The following is a 21859-nucleotide window of genomic DNA, read 5'->3' as shown; positions in this document are numbered from 1 at the left end:
GCCCAGCTGGCTCGGACTCTCTGTCCAAGACAGAAGCTTTTGTTATCATTCTTTCTTTTTCTATTCTTAGCCAGCCTTCTGATGAAATCCTTTCTTCTATTCTTTTAGTATAGTTTTAATAGAATATATATCATAAAATAATAAACCAAGCCTTCTGAAACATGGAGTCAGATCCTCATCTCTTCCCTCATCCTCGGACCCCTGTGAACACTGTCACAACGCCCCTGCTTCTAAAACCAACCCTCTGCTAGCACAGGCTGCCTCCTCCCTGGCCAGCAGAAGGTTCTGGCTCTCCCCAGTCCCACTCCTGCAGCTCAGCCTTGCAAGGGCTGTCCTGGCCAGGCAATAAATGACAACAAATTCCCAGCGGTGCTGCCTCACTCATCCAATCTGCACACAAACATCCTCTGGGCATCCAGCTGACTTCCTACAGCACTGTCATAGTTAGGCTCAGCTTGCCTCTTAATAAGGATCTCACAAAATCATTTTAAACAAGTATTTACTGCTTAAACAAACCTGCATCTAAGGCATCTTCCCCTGAATGCCTTTTTCAGCTGTTTTTTCTCCCCTCCAGCTGGTATCAGTTTTCAGCTGGCTGCCTAGGGTTGGGGAGCCAGTTAGCATCTGCTTTTGCAAAGAATTCCATTATCTGCCTTCATTACCAGATACTTTACACGAGGCGATTGTAATTCTGTTGTTGCTGCCTCACACATGGGACTCGGTGTCTCTCTTGTTTTGGCACTGCTCGGGGCTGTTTCCACATTCGGTGACAATATGCCCATCACAACTTCTGCAAACACATCTCACCAAGGATATTTCACCAGCTAATACTGCAGCCAGCTCCTCTTAAAAAACACCATACAGATATAGCATGAGCCAAAAGCAGGAGTAAACGCTTTAGTGATCACTCCTGCAATGATATTTCCCTGTTATATTAGCAGACAATTACATTTCAAAGGGAAGCCCTGGAAATGGAAGACAACTGCTCCCAAACAATCTGCTATTATGCTGCTGCATATGTTTCCCTGCCTCAGCCACTATTCCTATTATATTAAACAGAGAGATAAAAGAAATAAATGGGGACAATATGGTCAGGATATTGGAGCTTGCATGATCTAGTACTGCAACAAACACGCAATTTGTCTGCAACACCAGACCCAGACACCACTTCTCAGGAAGGCTCTTTAAATGACAGATATATAAAAGCACTTGCTGAGGAGCCTGTTTCCCAAACCTGCTGAAATCTCCAGGTAAATGAGCTGAAAGGGAAGAGGTGTTGCTTTGGAAAACCGTGTGTCTGCATGATGCAAATGAGAGTCCATCCAGAAAAGGTAAAAGGAGGAAAGAAAAGGCTCTGGGTGACTCAGCAAGGTGATTTGGTTTAGTACCAAATGCTCGATATTAAAAATGTCAAGGCAAAACATAAAGAAAAGAGAAAAAAAGATCAGAAAGAGAGACAACAGCTGATATTTGACTATAGAAGGTGATGCTGAGGATTTTCCATCCCTCTTGTGTCACCTCAGATCTCTGTTAGCAGCATGTGCTGGCTTCTGGAGATCTCATTTATCAGCCTGTGCTCGTTCCAATGCATTTATCTCCCATTTTTACCCCACAGCACAAAATCAGGTTGCAGCCCTGGCCCTGCCTCTGTTCCAGCAGAGCTCAGGCAGTGCTGCAGCACCCCTGCTCCTCACTGGGCAGTGACACATCAGCATGCAGGCAGCATCCCCTGCACACAGCCAGCCCTGCATACCAAGCAACCAATTCCCTTCTTCATTTCACTGCAAACATTAAAAAAAATTAATGTAGGAAGTCCCTTGAAAGCTAACCCTAGAGCTGCGAGGGCAGCACGTCTAATTTACTGATTACAATTTACAAGAACCTAAATAAGCATATTGAAGGGACCATAATTGAACAAATGGGGTTTAGAATTCTCCCACTACTAATAATATAATAAGCTTATTGTTTTAATCTTCCCACTAGCCCTCTATTCAGCTCCAAGGAGGCAGACAGTTCTTCAAACCTTATCTCAAAAGTGATGCACTCATCTGTTTTCATAAGCTTTCAAGAAAAAATAAGAGTATTTCTGTAATGCTTTTCTAAATTCCATTAAATCGCTGCAATTCTGCCCTCAGTGATCAGCAAGCATGAGAAAAATAGGGCAGTTGTACTCAAAAATCTAAATGGAAGGGCCAGAGATGCTGTTGTCAGCAGTCCCCCTCCCTCAAGTGATGAGAGGCACATCCCTGTGAGTGCTGTTATCTCCAAAGCTGGGGGCAGAGAGAGCTCCCCACCTGACCCAGAGACTCAGCATCCCCTCCAATCCCCCTCTGACATCCCTTTGGCAGCACTCTGCTCCATCTACACCATTTGGAAATCATTTCCCAAACCTGAAGTGATGATGTGCAGAGAAAAACAAAACCCAGCATTCCTGTTTTCCCCTTGGCAGACTTCAATTAATTCTCCCAGTTAAGAAAAAGAGCTCCATGGCCCCTTCTTCCCCAAAATACTGTCAGCCAGAATACTCTGACATTACTTTAAATCCCATGAGGGGGAGAGCAGGCACCAGGTGCCACAAACAGCCCAGGTGTGGGCTGCACACCCTGACAAATGCAGCTCACCCAACCTCAAGTACAAAACAAGCAGGAATTAAACTCTCAATTTTAGAGAGAGACAATATTCTTACCCTAAGCTGAACGTTCCCTCTTTTCCTCTTGTTTTGTGTGAAGGATTCAAGCTCTTATTTGGGATCTCCAAGTTTCTTTTCGCTGCTCCCTCCAGCTCAGGCTCCAGTTGTGTTTTTCTCCTCTCATTCCCAGCTCACAAAAGGAAACTTCTCTCCTTAAATCCCACCTGTCCCTCACATCACTTTTTCCAGCAGAAAAAGGCAATTCCTGCTGGTGCTTGTTAACCCATCCAGGAAGAAGGGGATAATGAGAGCCTCCACAGTCTGATTCAAGCACCATTTCAGCCTTTGGAAACTGGTAACCATTAATTACTTCTTCCTATAATCAAGGGAACCATCACACCCCCAAAGACAACAGGAGGGAGAAAAGTGACTGAAAACCAGGGAAACTGTGCTCCATAACACCAGAGAGCACCTCCAATGCCTGCACCATTTCACACCAACATTTTGCACAAATGGAGTTTTTACCAAGAATTTTTTTTCCTTATTCAGGCCCAGAGCTTCACTCTAAGGCTGCACTTCTACTACACAACATTTAAGTCCTCTGAGGAAGAGATATTGTATGCTTTCCTTTTTTTAATTAGATGAGAAGGCCATGATGAGTCTATTCACACCCATGTTTGTCTTTTAAAAGGAGATTTAGCCACAAGTGTGGTAAATAGAGCATCCCATGCTAATAATTGGTGATTATAAGGGAATCTGCCTTCCCCTGCACACAATCCTTCCACTCATTTGCCTTTCCAATGATGCATTAACCCCCAAGAAAGCACTTGGCTTTCCCCAGAAGTGACCTGTGGGTGCAGTGCTGTGGCTCACTGGAGCTGAGCTGGGAGTGCCGCTGCTCCAGCTGGAGCCCCCGAGGTCCTGCAGGAAAAGCACTGGCACTTCTGGGACTCTGGGTGCTTTCTCCAGACAGGAGACACACTCCTGGAGCAGCTTGATTAAACACAATCAAACAGCAACCAAGACTTTTGATAAAATCCACTGTGAGGATACAAATGGTCATGTGCAAAAATAAATCGCATCATGGTTACGAAATGCCAGACTGAAGGCATTCTTGGAGTAATTAAATCCTTAAAATTTAGGCTTAAAATCCTTAAAATTAGGTGAAGTAGGCTGCAATGACAGCTGCTGTAGACCCCATTTTTAAGAGAAAAATCCCACAGAAACACTGTAATGTGAATACTGCAGTGTATTTTGTGGCACTGTGCAGCTGAAGTCACCCAAAGCCAACACCCCGCACTCTCCAGAGCTCCCCAGCTCGGGAGCATCCTGGAGATAAGGCTCAGTTATCTCTGCTCCCCGAGGAAAGCAGCTCCCAGGGAAGGCTGGCTGTGAGAACAGGGCAGAACACCAGGTAAGACTGCAAAATCCCAGAGAAATCCCAGCTGTGCTGCAGGGATCCTTCAGGATGCACCAGCACCAGATCCAGCTGCTTTAAGGAACCCTTTCACACCTCAGTTTTTGGAGAATATCTCCCAACTGGGACACAATGTCTTTCCTAACTCCTCTCACAGGATCTCAGGAGGTGGGAGGGACCCACAAGGCTCATGCAGCTCCTGGCAGGATCAGGTTTTCTGCCCTGTTCCTGCTCACTTTGCTCTGGTAGGATCTATAACCCATTCCCTCCATTTGGATTTGAGAGCTGCTCCTCCATTTGATGTGCCTGAATATTGGGAATTCTAATCCAGGGCTTTCCCCACTTGGTCTCAGTGCAAACAAATGAGTATTGTGAACATTTAAATTCTCCCTCCCCTGACAGGAACAATGTAAGCTGATCCTGACAGTGTTTCATCTTTGATAATGATGTTCCCACAAAGCCACGGGCACAGGCATTAGCTTGGAATCTTTCTGCATGGAGTCTAATTAGAGAGAACCATGTCAGACTCTTGTCAGAAACTTAGAGTTTGTTACCTAATGAAGACTTTTAGGGGACCAGTGCTAAGTAACTGCAAGAGGCAGCACAGACAACACCTCTCAGAAGTCGAGGTGAGGAGACATTTCTCGCTTAGCAATTCATTTAATTCCATTATTTAAGAACCTGCAGTAAGGGCCTGAACCTCTTCCCTCTAGATTGGGACTAGAGAAATTTGGATTTAATCACAAAGACTTTCTGAGCAGCAAACACAGCCTGTGTTGGTGAGTCCAAAGGTCTACACAACATCCTCCAAGGAAGGTCTCCAGGGGAACCGCCAGGCGCTGTGAAATGTAGGGAAAAACTCCAACGGTGTAAAACTTCACATAAAATCAGAACAGCAGCACTAACAAGCCATAAAAATAAAAAAAATACTAGGGAGCTGGTTGTGGAAGAGCAGGTGAGGAGGAGGAAATGACACTGGGATGAGAGATGGTGGAGAATCCCAACCTCCCTTTGCTGTGGCAGCAGAGCCCTGTGGCACAACAAAGCCACGTCACAGGGAGTTGACAATGAACACATGAAACTTTTGGATTAAAAACCCCCACCCCAGAAGGCTTAACTTTGCTTGCACAGCAGTTTTTAAATGTGCTGTGACAGTGATTAAACAGATTAGAGCTGGATGAGTCACTGGGACTGTAAAGCCCGGGAAAATGTCCATGGAGCTGGGCTGGGAATTACAGAGAGAGCCTCAACAGCAAGAAGCCCCACAGAAGATTGATCATGACCAGCTACTTCAGCTGGGAATTAATTCAATGGCAATCTTAATGATAAATTTTAATCCTCTTTTCTATTTTTAGGTTTTAGTTGTTTTGCTGAAGATTGATTGTAACTGTCAAGCTAGTTACTACAAAAATAGATTTACTTGCACCAAAAAATTGCATTCACATTGCACGTTCCTTTTTAGGCCTACTATGGGGATCTAAATACTTTAAGTATATATAAAAGCTATATAAACATTTAAGGAAATATAAAATTTACTATACATTTGGTTAATTAATTAATCATTAGTCAGATATTGTGAAGAGCTTTCCTTCTATACTTTATATTTTTCCTAACAACATACACTGTTTGCATTTGGAGAGACATGAGAATGTAATTAAAACACAAACAACAGCTTTGTAATAAAAACACTGCACACAAACACACTAATTATAATTAATACAAGCAAAAATGTCCTCACTGCCACGTTTTCCTTTAAACCTGGGGTATTTAACAGAAGCATTGTTATTCTCCTGGCAGATAATGGCGGGTCTGTGGTGATCAAACCTGGTTTTAACAGCCTAATTTCCACTTTGCCAAGGGTTCTGTCTCTGGGTTTCACACACAGCTCGTTGTGCAGAGACCTCAGAGGAGGCTCTGCCACCCCACAAACACTTCCACAATTCTCCAGCTGACAACTCTCAGCTTCACACTCCCAGCTTTTATTCGCAGGCCAGCAAAGAAAAATATCCTCTCTCAGCCCCTAACAAGTTGCTCAGGTTTGATAAGCTGTTTTCATTCCCTCTGAAGGGGCTGTGGAGAGAAAAAGCCCTTTGTTTCAGGCTGCTGAGGAAAAAGGCAAAAGCTGGGTTTTTACTACGGTCAGTGCTGGGTCCAGATTCCTCTCAATTCTCTGGGTGCACACATACTTTAAATGAAAAAAGCTATTCAGGAAAATTATGCTAATGGGTCAGAGCATGCTCAGATCTCTGTGCAGATTGCCTTTTAAAACTTCCAGTGTGTGTTAAAAGAGGAAAATGTTCCATTTAAACGAAATGCAAAACCAATCTAAATTAAAAACCAGCTAAATATTAAAAAAAGCTGCATATCTAGCTTTTAGAGGACATGAGGTGACAGTGAGTTCCCTTATGGAAAAGACCTGACCAGCCCCACAATGCTGCTCAGGTGGTTTATCTCCTCTTTTTTTGTTTCAAATTTAGGCATTATTATTATTATTATTATTATTATTATTATTATTATTATTATTAGTATTAGTATTAGTATTAGTATTATTATTTTCATATTATTATTATTTTCATATTATTATTATTATTATTATCATCATCATCATCATCATCAATTAATTTCATATTATTTATCAGTATTGCTATTTATTTTATCAGTATTTTGTTAGGTTCATGCCTGCTCTGTCTTCCATCAAACTAACTACAGCTCCTCAAACGATTACAAACTACCTGACCACTTTTGAGTTTTGAGCTATCAAACTGTACTTGAGTCATCAGGCTCTGTTTAGGTACAAACCTGAGCTTCCCAATGTCACAACCTGCCTCTGATTGCTGAGGTAAAATGAAACATGAGAAATGAAAAATGACTGCGACACCTGGCACTGCTGCAGATTTGTGCACCTTGGAACCGAACAAATGCACCCCTACAATTCCACTGTGAGGCCTCTCCTGCTTATAAATAAACAACAGTCATTCTTCTGCTATGTATTTCCATTCATTCAGCTCTCATGTCCCAGTTTATGGTGTCTGATGTGTTAATCCCAGCCCAGCACTCTGATTTTGGATCCTGCTTCAGCCCAGGAGAAGTGGAGATGAAGGAGAAGGTCCTTGCTCCCTCCTCTGCCCAACTCAGCCCTCGTGCCCGACTCCTCCAAATCCACTCCTCCTTCCTGGAGGAGGTTTTCATTGGAGAGGATGACAAAGTGAACACTTCTCATGTGGATAAACCCCTAAAACACAAACTTCCAGGCTGGAAACACACTGCTGGGCTATGGCTGCCATTCCAAATGGGAAAGGCACCAACTAAATAAAGAATTCATTCAAGGGTCTCTTCCTAAAATGAGACAGCAAGAGTTTTAGGAAGAATTTTCAATTGTCTCACGTGACTTAAATTGAAAATCAGTGGGTGCCCAGTGCCAATGAGAACACAGATCTTTTTCCAGTGTAGTCAGGCAGCAACTTCTGCATTTACAGCAGCCAAATTCCTGTCCCATCAGGTGAGGCAGGGGATCCTGGACTGAGGAGGGATAACAATTCCTCTCCACACAAACCCCCCGCTGAATAATCCTGTGAGATCATACAGCAGCTGCATGCTCTCCCTAAATAAGCCATAAACCTTATTTAATCAGCTGTCCTGAGAGTCTATTGGAGAAGTTAATCAGGTTTGTGCTGCACTTATGACATCATAACACTTGATAGATTTGATTAAATAAAACAATGTTTTGTATTAGAAATTCTACTCTGATTATTTTTAAGTTCTCCAAAGGACAGAGCCTGGCAGACCTGTTTTCTCTTCCACAAAAGAGTAAAACAGAAGTGCCAGGGTCACACACCTTTTCTTTCAAATAAGAGGCGCTAAGCAAGGCATTCGTTTTTCTGCAGGAGAAAAACTATCACAAAGAAGTAAACAGAATATTTGAAGAGATGATTTATTCTTTTTTTAGTACCAAAATATGCTATTAGACAACAAATAGCTTCTCTTCTAATGTATTTAATGAAATAAAGATATTAACGCATGAAGCTTTGGGCATTTTTGAAATGAACCAAATTATAATCAGGAAATTGATGATGTATGTGAGCAGAGACTTGCAATATGTCAAGCACTCTCTCTTCTTCCTTCTGGCAAAAGAAATCCATCTCCAAGGATTAATCCAGGAGGAAGAGCTAAATGGATAAACTTGACTATATTAAATACTCACTTTTTCCACTCTGACTGGAGGAGAAAATCAACTAAGAGAAAGTTAAAAAATAAATGCCTGAGGGGAAAGTAAGAGTGGGGTATGGTAATTTTGACTGTAATTCTTTTGGCTTGGTATTCAATTGATTTTTTTTCCCCCCCTTCTTATGGAATTTAGCCTTCAAATAAGATGATTCAGATGCATCCATGACTTACTCTTTAGTAATAAACACTGTCTTTAGGGTAAGCTGGAACTCGATGGATCCTGCTTTCTATTTTATTTTATTTTTAAATTTACATGGCCACCTGACCTCTGGGAACTGAGGTGTGGAGCTCCACAGGTCTCAAGATGCTTCGTGTCTCTTATGACAGATGGCCAAGCAAAACATCCAACAGATGGCAACCCACCCAAGAGATGCCAGGTCTTCCCAATGGCAGTCCAGGGGTCATGCTCCAGTGTTTATTAATTATATTTTAGCCTCTTATTAGAAATTAAGCTTAGTTCTAATAGGGTAGCTAATTTTATTCTGTTTCTCTACAGGAACACAGCACATGTAACCAACCCCATGTGCAATCCAAGCTCCTGCCCCCAAACCTCTGGACTGGCAGCAAATCTCAGGGTGGAGCAGGGGTCTCAAAGGTGCTGTAAAAGTTCATGAAAATAGGCAGGAAAGAAACCTGATAAATACCCTGACTGGGGGAAAGGCTTCAGTGTGAGCTCACACTTAATAAAGCCAGAGAATTCTCTCAAGGGAAGGCTCCAGCCACAGGAAAAGCTCCAAGTGGAGCTCACACCTTCCTGGACAATCAAGCCAGGTGAATTTCCTACACAAATCTGTAGGAATCCAACTTCATTAGCTGCAGTACTCACAGAACCACTCATTAAAACCCTCACAACCTTCCCCATCCCCATCCCCGTGTTCCTGTGCAAGGCCTGCCCATCCCCATTCCCATTCCCATCCCCATTCCCATTCTCATCCCCATTCCCACTCCCATCCCCATTCCCATTCCCATCCCCATCCCCATTCCCACTCCCATCCCCATCCCCCAGATCCCTCCTGCACACACAAAGAGCAGCCACATCCTTCTGGCCCCAAAAGGCTCTGCTGGGCTCCCCATTCCTCACAAACTCCCTTCCCACTTCTCTCCCAATCCTTGCCCACAAGCTGCCCCTGCTCATCCTTGCACAGAGCTCTCCTTGCTCCCTCATCCACCACATGGTGCCTCAAGTTTTAGCTTTTCTATTTTCACATTCTGTGCTGCTTTAGTGTGTGGGTCTGGGCTTCACATCAAGGGATGCTGAGCTCTGTGCACAGAGCACAGAGACAAAACAATTCCTGCTCCAGCTGGGCACCAAGGACAAATGATCCAAATCTCAGCCCCAAGAGCACAAACCCCGTGGGCTGGAGAGAGAAAAACAAGCAGGGTGGGACTGCAGGGGCTAAAGCTGGGATGGGACAATGAACTGCAAGGTGCAAATGGAGCAGAACTGATCCCAAGGACAGAGCCCGTGCCCGGCCGTGCATTTTGGAGCCATTTTGGTTCATCTTGGGTGCAGGCCTGGCTGGGCTCTGGTGCTGCCCAAGGTGGATCCATGGAGGAGATGCTTGGAATAAATCCCTGCTTTATTCTGGAGCTCTGCCCAGCCTCTGCTCTAGGTCATCCTTCTCAAGGCATCACACATTCCTGTCTCATCCTATTTTTTCCCCTTCCACTCTTATCCCAGCCCCTCAGAGATACCTCACTAGGCACCACACTGGAAGGCTGCTCCCTCAGTGGCTTTCTGCCCTTGAAAAACAGTGTTTAAAAACCCCCATCTTCTATATAAACAACATTTTAAAAATTACATGTTCTACATTTCTAACAGCTCAATCCTGAAATGAACTCTTGCTCTAAAATTACAGCATGGTCTACTTAAATCCATTAATGATGCACAACAAAGTGATACTGTGTTAATCCTTGAATAATCTGTCATCTCCCTAAAAGAATAACAGGTTACAAAATGGACAGAGGAAATTAAAGCCAAACCTTATGGGGTTTAAACCAGATTTTTTTGCCCAACACCTGATGAAAAAAAAATACTTTCTGGTTCAGAACCTTGTGTTAAGGTTTATAGTTAGTGCAGGCATATGTCAAGACCCGAAGGTGCAGGTTGAGGTGAGGCTGGCACAGGGAGCAGGAGGCCAAGCACCAAGGGGGTGTCATCCTTGCTCCTTGCTGTGCTGAGGCTGAGCAGCGACTGCACCACGAACAGCCACAGATTCCAGGACCATCCCTCTCTGTAGGGACACAGACTGTGGTGATGTTCTAGCACACAGGGAGTGCTGTCTGCTCCCACAACACCTGCAGGGATGGAGGCCCAGTAGCACAAGTTCTCCAAAAGTCATTTGGAGGTGGAATCCCTCTCTGCTCTCACAGCACAGAGCCATAACTTAGCTCCACGTGCAAGTGCACACACAAGAAAATGCCCTGTGCCTTCCCACCCTCTGGATTTTCCATTCAAATCCCCCTCCAGTTTGGGTACTTGGCTCATCAATGAGTAACAGCACACTGCAAGTGTGGGAACTTATCTCCAGTATCTTGTAAAATTCCCAGGACCATCACACCATGGAAATGATGAGTTCTTCTTTTTGAAGTCTGTACTTTTCTAGAGATACAGACTTTAGGATACTATATAAGCATAACATTTACAGGTTAAAAAAATCTCCTTAGGCTTACCATTCTGAAATTGCAGAAAAAACTCACCAGAATTTATAAATCTGTGACAACTAACGTGCTTGTTTTTCAGTGAAAGGGACACAAAACCCCTCTGAAAATACCTAATGCATTGAAACAAATCAGAACCCCACCGTTCAAAGCACTTGGTACAAAACAAAACACCTTGGGCAGCACCAGAGCCCAGCCAGGCCTGCACCCAAGATGAACCAAAATGGCCCCAAAATGCACGGCCGGGCACGGGCTCTGTCCTTGGGATCAGTTCTGCTCCATTTGCACCTTGCAGTTCATTGTCCCATTCCAGCTTTAGCCCCTGCAGTCCCACCCTGCTTGTTTTTCTCTCTCCAGCCCACGGGGTTTGTGCTCTTGGGCTGAGATTTGGATCATTTGTCCTTGGTGCCCAGCTGGAGCAGGAATTGTTTTGTCTCCCTGCTCTGTGCACAGAGCTCAGCATCCCCTGATGTGAGCCCAGACCCACACACTAAAGCAGCACAGAATGGGAAACATAGAAAAGCCAAAACCTGAGGCACCACTTCCACTATCCCAGGGTGCTCCAAGTGCTGTCCAACCTGGCCATGGACACTTCCAGGGATCCAGGGGCAACCTCAGATTATGACACTTCCTCCAACAACTTTTTGGGGAAGCGGAGAGAGGGAAGCACAAGCCACGATCTCCAAGCAGTGATGAAGAAAACAGAAATGCACATCATCACACTGATTATAAAAGGCTCATTATTGCTCCTGGGGCAGCAGAAAGAACCACCTGCCCTTCAGCCAGCTGCCACATCTCCCCTAAAGCCAATATGGCAAAAGTGTTGTGAATTTGGTGATAAAATAGAGATGCTCATGTGATGCAGCCAGCACACACACACACACAAATATATCTGCATATAGATTTCCTTCCTAATGTCTTTAGCTTGCTATCAGTTTCCAATACACACGTGGCCATTACAAGGCATAAAGCAAATTTTCACTGGTCTGTCACAGTGCACTGTAGCCAGCACACCTAGAGATAAATACTCTGGATTGCTCTTTAAATGCCACCTACCCTGATAAAGAGCAATTACACACCTGCTCAAAGTGATGACACGAGAGGGAATAAGGGAGAATCCAGTCTTCAGACTGAGAAGCAAAAAATGATTTCAACTTTCTCCTGACAGTTCAAGAAGTGATTCTGGGCAGCTGCCTCAATTGCTGCAATACTGTGCAAAACTAGGTAATGTCTGTAAAGAATGAAATTATTGTCATTTAGCATTTTTTCTATTTCCCTTCTGTTAGATCCTTACTTCCACTACATACTGGGAGCAGCTACTGCTTAAACCAAGCAGATAATTTTGTTACAGAGCTATTATGCAAATAATCTGCTCTATATTCTAACTAGAAGCAATGCTGTGCTAGTCTGGGCAAGACATGAGGCACTGTGGAGTTTTCTTTTTAATTTTTTTTTTCCTCTGTGCACTGGAGCAACATCATTTATGGTGCTTATGATGAAAGATATCTTCCCATCTAAAAATCAGGTTATTAGTCAAGAATATAAACACATAAGCACCTTTTACGAGCCGGTGTCTGCCTTTCATTTACCTATTTAAATATTTACCTCCTTTTAACATATTTTTAGTTGCAAGTCATTGCAGTGATATTAAAGAGCACTTTGGTGAGAGCAATACATAAAGACCTACTTGGATCATCCTCTCTTAGCAAGTTTGTGCCTGTGTTTACAGATTTACAGCACAGACATTATCTTCTATCTGAAATTACTTATCTGTAGCACCGGAGCGAGATCAAAGATCCCAAACAACATCAGCCACCTGCACCCAGCCCCAGACAATGTAATAACCTTCCAACATCAAATCTGGGTATTTCATGCCCAGCATCTCAGTGCTATTCTCTGGGTACCTGGCTGGTGTTGGAAGAAAAGATCTTACCTAAGAACAAATGCAATCTCAGGCAATATTTAAAGATTAGATTATCCTTCATTGCAAATAGCTCATTTGTTTACTATCACATTGCTTTATTCTTGCTTTGCCTCCTTCAACCACGAAAATGCTGAATATTCAGTTTAGATTCCCAGCAGCTTTTTATTTTAGTCTAAAAACATTTACCTAACACATTCTTAACAAGCAAAGTGAAGAAAATTCAGCCATCTGTCTCTGCATTACAATAACAGTTATGGAAGAGTAGATTATTCTATACAGCAAGAAATTTAATGCTACGAATTCTTATACTTTAAGCACCGTGTGCTCCAGTCAGTTCTGTATACAAGAATGTTGAGCACTGGCACACAGAGAAGCAATGATTTATAAGCAAACACAAGAGAAAATATTTTAAAGATGTTAAATGCATTCAATATTCTAATCATGCTATATGTCCATGCTTCAAACTGAAGGAAAGAAAAAAAAGAAGATCTCTGCTATTATTTTCTTTCTCCAGCACTTCACTAGTTCTAAATTATCACTAAAAATGCTCAAAAAACGACTTGCTGGAAACAAACACGACATAGAGATAGATGTGAATCCTTACCTGGGAAACCCCCTTGTACCATTGCTGTACCAGCATGTACTCAGGAAATCTGCATTCCTGACAAACATTCAGGGCTGTAAGCAGCTCAAATCCTCATCACACACAGGCTCAGGGCTTGTCTTTCTTCTGACGACCTTGGGCCTATTTTGCTGAGATTTTTCCCTCCTTAAGGGCAAACCGTCTGTCTGTTTCTATTACGAGATGCCATCAATTCTATTAATTTCGGGCTGCCCACAAGCTCCCAGTCACATCTGCCAGCAGAGGAGAGCTGCCTGTGGAAGCACACGGGGAGCAGCAGATCCCTGGATTCCCACATCTGACCCACGGATGCTCCCAGCTGCTGTTTGTGCTCTGCCAGCATCCGAATGACATCTCCATCCCCAAACACGAGTCACCCCCGGCGTGCCTGTGTGCCTGGCAGCTGCAGGTGCCTTCCTGCTTAATGACCCACTGCATGGCAGAGGAGCAGTTAATAATCTTATTTATCTGAGCATCCTCCTTCCTGCGAGCTACAGGGGTTAAAAATTAATTTCTCTCCCAGAAACGGCTTCATTAAATCCCTTCTTCCCCGGCGCTGCGGTTTCCCAACACTGATACGTGCTCGTGGCACAGGGTTTGCTTGTTTTGTTTTGGGTTTTTTTTTTAATGTCAGGGAACAAAACCAATCTGTCATTGTAAGCAGAGAAAGGCTCAAACTTCATCATAACTTGTGTTTTGTTGAAACCCCAAACAAGCAATATTAGTTTCGCCGCAATGAATGCTGAACTGAAAACACTGAAAAGACTCAAAATCCTTCATTTAGTAATTAAAAAAAAAGCAAAGATAAAATCTCTCTCTGAATTTATAAACACACTTAGTTATTTTGGGAAGTCCTACTAATTCTCTCTTCCAAAAGCTACATTTAAAGCAACTCAAAATACTCAGTTATTTCGTTAATATCATTAATTTGTTCATTTTTAAAGTTCATTGTCCTTCCTTTAGAATATGTCTCACAGCACACACACAGCCATCTGTTCAGTGCATTATGTCAAGCACACAGTAAAAAACCACAAGAAGTCCCAGCTGCAATTTTACTATTACTTCATCAAAAATGTAATTTCCTCTCGCAATACTTCATCAGATGATAACTGTGCGTGTGACTCACAAAGAGAGTGAAGAAACCAGCCCAACAACAAAACCCCAAACGAACCCACAGCCTCAAAGTGCAGGGACAGCACCTCCCTCGCCCATCCCAGTGTGCCAGGGCAGCTCTGTGGCTCATTCTGGATCTGATCTCAGGGCTGGTTATAAACTCCATGTATTTGAGCTAATTATGGGTCAGAACAAGAATGGGAAAAGAAGATTAGCAGCACAGAGTCACATTAAATAGAGATTAACACAGAGCTGAAAAATGAAAGTCTCTGCTCTATTTGTCTAATCCTGGCTCTTGCCTGATCTAAGAAAATCCACTGTGTTAAACACACTTGGTGCTATATTTAAGAACATTAAATCTTGCAATTACTACTTTTGCAATGTTTTATTTTCATAAAGCTTGAAGCCTTTTTCCAAGCTACATCTTCCCCTGTGAGCATCATCTGTGTTTGCTGTTGATTGCAGTGACATCTATTGGAGAGGCAGTGCTTGGCTGCACGAGCTGCCTCCACTGGAGAGCAACATTTTCAGCTGATCCCCCCCAAAGTGAAAAGCTAAAGTTGGGATTGCTTTTCCTTCGTTTCAGCACAACTTTTGCATACACCAGACTCCAAACAGTGAGATGCCCAGGAATTATGAGTGGGCTGGCTTTTATTTAGTCATTTGTTAATAATCCTGGCATTTTCCCAAAATGCTGGTGCTCACATTGCCATCCTGGCCCACAGCAGTGCACAGACACTTCCAGAGATCCTGTTCCTGCCCAGCCCATCAACCTGACCATACCTTCCTCAAACTCTCAACTGACCTGGATTCCTTTTTTTCCATCTTTTATTTTTCTGCTCTCACTGATCACAGACATCACTGGCACCTGGATGCTGCCAAAATCCTCAGGTGTGTTAAGAGCTGCCCAATCCCAACCCAACCCTCCTGCACCCACAGATTTATCACAACCATGGGGGGATCACAGAACCATGGAAGGATTTGGGTTGGAAGGGACCTTAAAGCTCATCCAGCCTGGCTTTGGACACTTCCAGGGATGGGGAATCCACAACTCCTCCATGCCAGGGCCTCCCCACCCTCTGAGTCAAGAATGCAAAGTCAAAATACCAGAGAAGTTTTAAAATCTCTTGCTTTAGCAGAGAAACCACTGTTCCTCAAAAAGGCATCTTAGGAAGATAAATCATTATGCTTTCTTAGAGCTTCATTGATTTCTACATTACCTAGAGGCAAAATAAGAGGAAGGGGGCATTATTATCCCCTTATTAAATACAGTTAAATATCCTTGCAGACAGGAAGTCTGAGCACAGCAGTAGCTTAGTCCATTATCCAAGCCACCTTCCACAAATTTTTTATTACCATCCATTTTTATTATTTTGGACTTCTTTGAAACCAACCAGATCGATCCCAGTCAACTAACTGACAAAAGATTCCACAAAGAACAGAACAGCAGTTGAAATTAAGGATTCCAAGTTCTTTCAGTTGTCCTTTCAGTTTTTCTAGAATGGTTTTTCAGCTCTCTCCTGTCCGATTCACGTTTGCTGCAACTCGGTCACGAAAGCATATCCCAAACGTACAGCCAGGAATTCCCCCAAGGACAACCTCACCAAAAATTCCATTACAAACTGCTCTGCCCATCCACTTCCCCTGCTTCTTTTTCCAGCCAAGCCCTCATTATGGCAGCAAGCCACCACGGGGTGCACACAGGTCCATTAGCAGGTCCTTGGAGCACACCTCCAGCCATCCCCACTCCAGGAAAACACACCAGTGCCTACTGATGCCTGCAGCACAGCTGCTCACAAGCACAAACAGCTCCTTTGTGTGCCTTCCCCTCCTTTCACTTGTTTTGATTTAAAAAAAAAAAAAAAAGAAGAAAAAAAAATCCATTCGCAACTCAGTGTTTTTCAGATTTGAGAAGTCTCCATAAAACTTCTTTCTCCAAAACAGGTTCTGCCACGGGCAAGCGTGGGAAGGGAAAACTCCAAAATGTTTCAGGTCTGGAGGATGAAGCATTTTGAAAGCTCCTTTTGCAGCAGGATGGATGGACACACTGCAAGTTGTGCAAAACTGTTTCCATGCATTAAAAAAAACCCAAAAACTTGAAACAGCAACCTCAAAGCAAAGAGAAAACAAAACCCACACACAGGGTTAGAGCTGGGTACAGATAAAGATTTGGCAGTGCCTCTAGAAAAAGGAGTAAGACAAGAGGAAATACAACTTTCAACTTTCTTTCAAAGTCGAGGAAAAGCCATCTAGGAACTTGGGAAATGATGTTGGAAACACTGGAGGCATGAAGCAAAGGGGAAGCAGATCTGAAACTAAAAGGTCTTGGGTGCAAGAGTCACCTTAAAAAAAACAACAACAACCAAGCAGCAAAACACCTGGAACCTTAAACTTCTTAAACCACAGAAATATGGAGGACATGTCTGGAGTTTCTCTAAACCAAAACTACCTCACAGTTCTATTCCCAACAAGAATTTTCCCTCTTTGGATCAAAACCAACTCCAGGAAAGAAAAGGGAGAACATGTACAAGAAATGACTGTTTGTTCCAAACAGGAATTCAGGCTCCAGGTCAGCAATGAGAGCTCCAGTTTCAGCAGTGGGAAAGCAGAAATAAAAGGGAGCATTGCCAAAAGGCAAATGGGTTTAGACTTCAGGGGAAATTAAATCAACACCAAAAGGTTATTCGGCCACTTTAATGGGAAAACAGACAAAACATGGGGACTCTGAGGCCATGTGGATGGGACAGAAAGGAAAGAAAAATTCTCAGATATGGCAGGAAGACTAACAATGCTCTGCTTTTTCAGTCTGGGGAATGATGGAGGATGTGGAGACAAAAGATGAGAGGGAGGGTTGAAAGAATTGATAAGCAAGGACAAAAAATGTCAAGCAGAGCAAATAAAGTATTTCTGGAGTTTGAAAGAAATTGATGAGCAGGTTCCTGACACTGCAGCTGTGTTAATAAGAATGCTAAAAAATAAAGTAAAATCCATCAGGAGCAAAACAAGAGGACAGGTTTAACAGCTGTCCCACCTCAAAATGCCCTCCAAAGCTTTCCATGCTGTGACAGAGATTGAGAACTCCAGGAAGCAAATAAGGGAGAGGTTATGATGTGAATTTACCACATCTTCCTTTTGGAAGGAACCTTATCTTCTAAATAAGGAAGACAATAAATCCAGCTCACCTGTTGATGTATTTTTAGTTAAGTTCCAAACCCAGCAGAATGAGCTGGATAAGTGGGTAAGGGACAGAGCAATATGAACATACAAATGGACATTTCAGAAAGACAAGTTTAGTCTGGGTTGGGATTTCTGGGAAAGCTGCTCAAGAACCAGGACAGAAGTTATGAGCATCAAGCAGTTCACAGAAACATCACTGTACTGGAATTTGCAGAGAAAACTTTGTTTTTCAAGTGATCACAGAACAGGGACTCTGTAAAAGGCCATTCCACAGCTGCCAAGATGCTTAATGCCATTAAGTACACTTGGATCATTTCTAACATACTTTTTACTGCAAGGGCTGAGGCACAAACTTAGTTTAGGCTTCCTTGGCCTGTTCTTAATTTTTAAAGGAACAGAATGAGGTGAGGAAGAACATATCTCTGTTTCCCAAGATTCATGGAAAAGATGGCTACAGCGAAACATTCAACTTCAGTCAGTAGAAAGGAAAGAGAGGAGATTCCCCTGAACAGATCTGTGTGCTGCTGCCAAGTCTGGTAGGATTGATGAATTTAATATCAGCAGCAGCTTTACCTTTTCAGCTTCCAGCCTCAGCCAGCAATATCATTAGGGATGGCAGGAGAGCTAAAAAATGGCCAAGCCCATGAATAAGGAATTACTTCTGTGCAAAGTATTAACTTAGGCCCAGCAAGCACTTGGATTGAGGCATATCCTAATTAGATAACTCAGGTGTCAGCCTACTTATCACCCCTACCCTTTAACTGGGAATTAGAACTTCAATAACGAGCTGGAATGAGTTTGTTACAACTGGAGATTTACCCAGTCTGTTTGAGAGCTCAAGATGATGAGAAAATCACTGTAGCAAAAAAAAAAAAAAAACCAAACCAAACTAAACCCCAACAAAAGCCCACACAGAATCACAGAATGTTACAGGGATGGATGGAACATTAAAGATCATCTCATTCCACCTCCTGCCATGGGCAGGGGCACTTTCCACTGTCAAGGCCTCATCTCACCTTATACTGATTTGGCACAAAAAAGCATAAAGATAAAAGAAAAAAAAAAAAAAGGTAACTGAAAAGGTAACTGATTTTAGAAAGTAATTTAGGACTCCTAATTGCAAATTCAGTATTCCTAAATATTTTACTGCAAGATAAGCTATGGATAATAATATTCCATTTAACCAAAGTTGTGATTCCAACGCAGCTGGAATCTAAATCATGCTGCCAGGAGCTCTCCACTTGCACTGCTTCCTGCTCCTCAGGTCCCTGCTCTTCCACAGAGTGAGCACCACCACAAACCACTGCCAAACCCAAAATGGGACAACTGCAGAACCCTTCCAAGGCAGAGGGCTACAAAACCAGGGCATCCTTTCTTCAGCAGAGCACCAAAACAGCAAATCAGCAGATTTTTCTTTTTAAAGGAGCCCATCTTCCTTGAACAGCATTGCCTGGGACCAGCTCCAGGATTTCTGGTTTTTTTGCACCAGTGGTCCTCAACCTACAGGTGCCTGACTACCACTGAAATCAGAGCAGTAAAACAGAACATCCCCAGCCACTGCTGACATCTCTGCCCCAGCAACTCCTCCAGACACAGCCTGCATGTTCTGGGGCTGAAAATAAACTCAGCCCTCCCTGTATCTCCTCAGAAGAGCTGAGCTCTGGGACCTGGCTGGGGAGAAGAAGCATCTGAGTCACAAACCAGGCTGAGGATCGATGCTGTGGCCACACTGAGCACCACTTCCCACAAGCAATAAAAGGTTTATCAGCAGCTGACTGTGCCCCACAAATGTGATCTGATGCAGTGATTGGAGGAGTACTCACCCTCTGCACAAGCATCCTCATCCTCCTCTTCACCCAGAGCAGCCTCCCCTGCGTGGTGCCTTTCGAGGGCTCTGTAAGGAGGTGGCAGCTTCATGGGAGGTGGAGCCCCATATTTCCTCTGATGGATTCAAAGACAATGAATTACACGTTTTGTAACCTCTGAGAACGTAAAAAAATCCCATTGTCTGTTGCACTGCATGTGCACAGGCATAGCACTTAATTACAATGCTAAATTCTGCAGCAAAGGCTTTTTGTGCAAGAAAGCAGAGCAAGAAGTGACACTGGACATCAAGAAAAACAAAACTAAAACACAATTGTGCATGCACATTTACTTGTTGATAAAATACTTGTGTATTGTCGTAACATCAAAGTGTGAACACTAATCAAGGGTTAAAAACAAACATTGAGTTATACCCTGTTTCTTATAAGCCTCCATAACAAAACTGTCTGGTGCTGATAAACATCAATTTTTAAAAAATACATCAAATAAGAACTCAATCCTCTTAGTCCACACATGAATATTTAAACATCCCAGTCCGTCCGTGTTTTGGCGTAAATTTAATAAAGGTTTTGAATTATATCTCCCAATAAAATTCTATTACCTCACATAAATACAGGCAGCTCCTATAATGATGCATATAGCGGCGCATGGCAGGAATGCAGAGCAGGCTCTGAGGCTGGAGAGGCTCTGGCTCAGCTCAGCAATTGTTTCACAGCTCCAAGGAACCGAGTCCTGCCTTGGTGTGCACCAGGACTCCACTAAAGGATGCTCAGCTGCATCCCCTGCAAGCCCACTGCTAATAGCAGGATGCACTTTAGAGAGGGAACACCAGGGAGCAGATGCCATTAGAGCACCCAGAATTCCTGTAATTAATTCCTTCTGTGGCTGGGAAATATGACACAACACCCAAACACATCGAGCCCAGGATAATATTTCATTTTTTCAGCGATGAAAGCTGAACCTGTGTATTGATTTTTAAATTCTTCAAGCTGAATTCGTATAGAACGGTGCAAGTGGTGAGCTGCAATATGTGGAAAATTTGAAGGGGTAAAAATATCTGTCATCTCATCCATTTAAAAAATTAACAGGAAAGCATTGCACTGAACACAGAACGCAATGATAAATGGAATTAATTCAATCCACCAGTAGCAAAAGTGTGTAGTGAGAGCACTTGGAAGCACAACAGCTGTTTTCCAAAAGGATGTAACACACTTAATGGTGCCTCCTACTTTTTTCTTGAAGCCAGCACAGACAGAACTGTGCAAAATCCAGATGATCCAGGAAGCAAGGGAGAACTTGGCTTCTGTTTTCCTGAGCAGGTAAAGATGGAAAATCTGCAGCCTCACTCTCAGCTGCCCATGACAAATGAGTCACTTTATTATCACTGTAATTTAGTAATAACTTACAGTCTAAATGTTGACCCTTTGGCTTTTTAAGACCTTAAATGTTTGTTAGAAAGCCTGTGTGAAATTACACGAGGCACCCAGGCTTACCCAGCAGTTTTCCAGGCTCAGAGGGACAAATATCTCTTATTTCTCCTGTCCCACTGAAAATCCAGATGAGAAAATTGTGCCTGGCTCCTCCACTGTACCACGTTTTTGTACCAACAAGGGGCAAAAGCGCAGTTCACACAACCAACCAGCAAAATAATGTCAACATCTGGCTTGTCCACTGTTGTTTGAAGTGGTTTTATAGAAATCAAAGTGCTCATTTTGAAACAAACAGATCAATAGAGGAGGATAAACGCCAACAAATCAGAGAAAAACCTCCAGCATTTGAAAAGATACAGGAAAAGGCAAGTTTTCCAGCTGGATGTGGCTGCTTTCAAGCCAAACTCTTTTGTGAGTGTCTGAAGACTGGACTAGAAATATCAGTGATTCCCCATAGGGATGTGGACTAATAATCCACTAATAGCAACTCTTCCCAACTCCGAGACGGCCCCACAGAAGTGCACTGCCACTGCTTTGTGAGCCCATGTTCAAAGCCCAAAAGGAGCTACATATTCATGCACTGGAGCTCTTCTATATTCCACCCACCAGTTTACAGCAGCAATAGATGAAAAAGGCCTGAAAAAGACGAGGCTCCCTCTTTAACCTCGGAACGCCGCAGAACGCGGCGCACCGGAGCGCTGCAGATTAAAGGCAGCACGTTGCCAGAGGATGAGAGCTTTTGAGATTAGAAATACAGATAAAAAAAAAAACACACAAGAAAAGGGGATTGTAAGTGCTTCATTGGAAGTATTATCCTCTGGCATGAAAGCATGTCTTC

The 21859-nt window shown here is 43.2% G+C and overlaps 1 protein-coding gene across 1 annotated transcript in view; it reads right to left on the bottom strand.

The window, feature by feature from the left end:
• The window catches only part of PATJ (PATJ crumbs cell polarity complex component), a 144993-nt gene that overhangs the window by 63704 nt on the left and 59430 nt on the right, over window positions 1-21859 (bottom strand). Inside the window, exon 26 of the mRNA XM_071435599.1 lies at window positions 19591-19708. Within this exon, the coding sequence (XP_071291700.1) occupies window positions 19591-19708 (118 nt within the window). The remainder of the gene's footprint in view (window positions 1-19590; window positions 19709-21859) is intronic.

Source organism: Agelaius tricolor, unplaced genomic scaffold (assembly GCF_023055355.1).
Source record: "Agelaius tricolor isolate 1412-34295 unplaced genomic scaffold, bAgeTri1.0.p SCAF_11, whole genome shotgun sequence".
In the NCBI taxonomy this organism is placed as follows: domain Eukaryota; kingdom Metazoa; phylum Chordata; class Aves; order Passeriformes; family Icteridae; genus Agelaius; species Agelaius tricolor.
The sequence above is the reverse complement of the archived record's forward strand: the minus strand, read 5'-3'. Positions and strand labels throughout refer to the sequence as shown.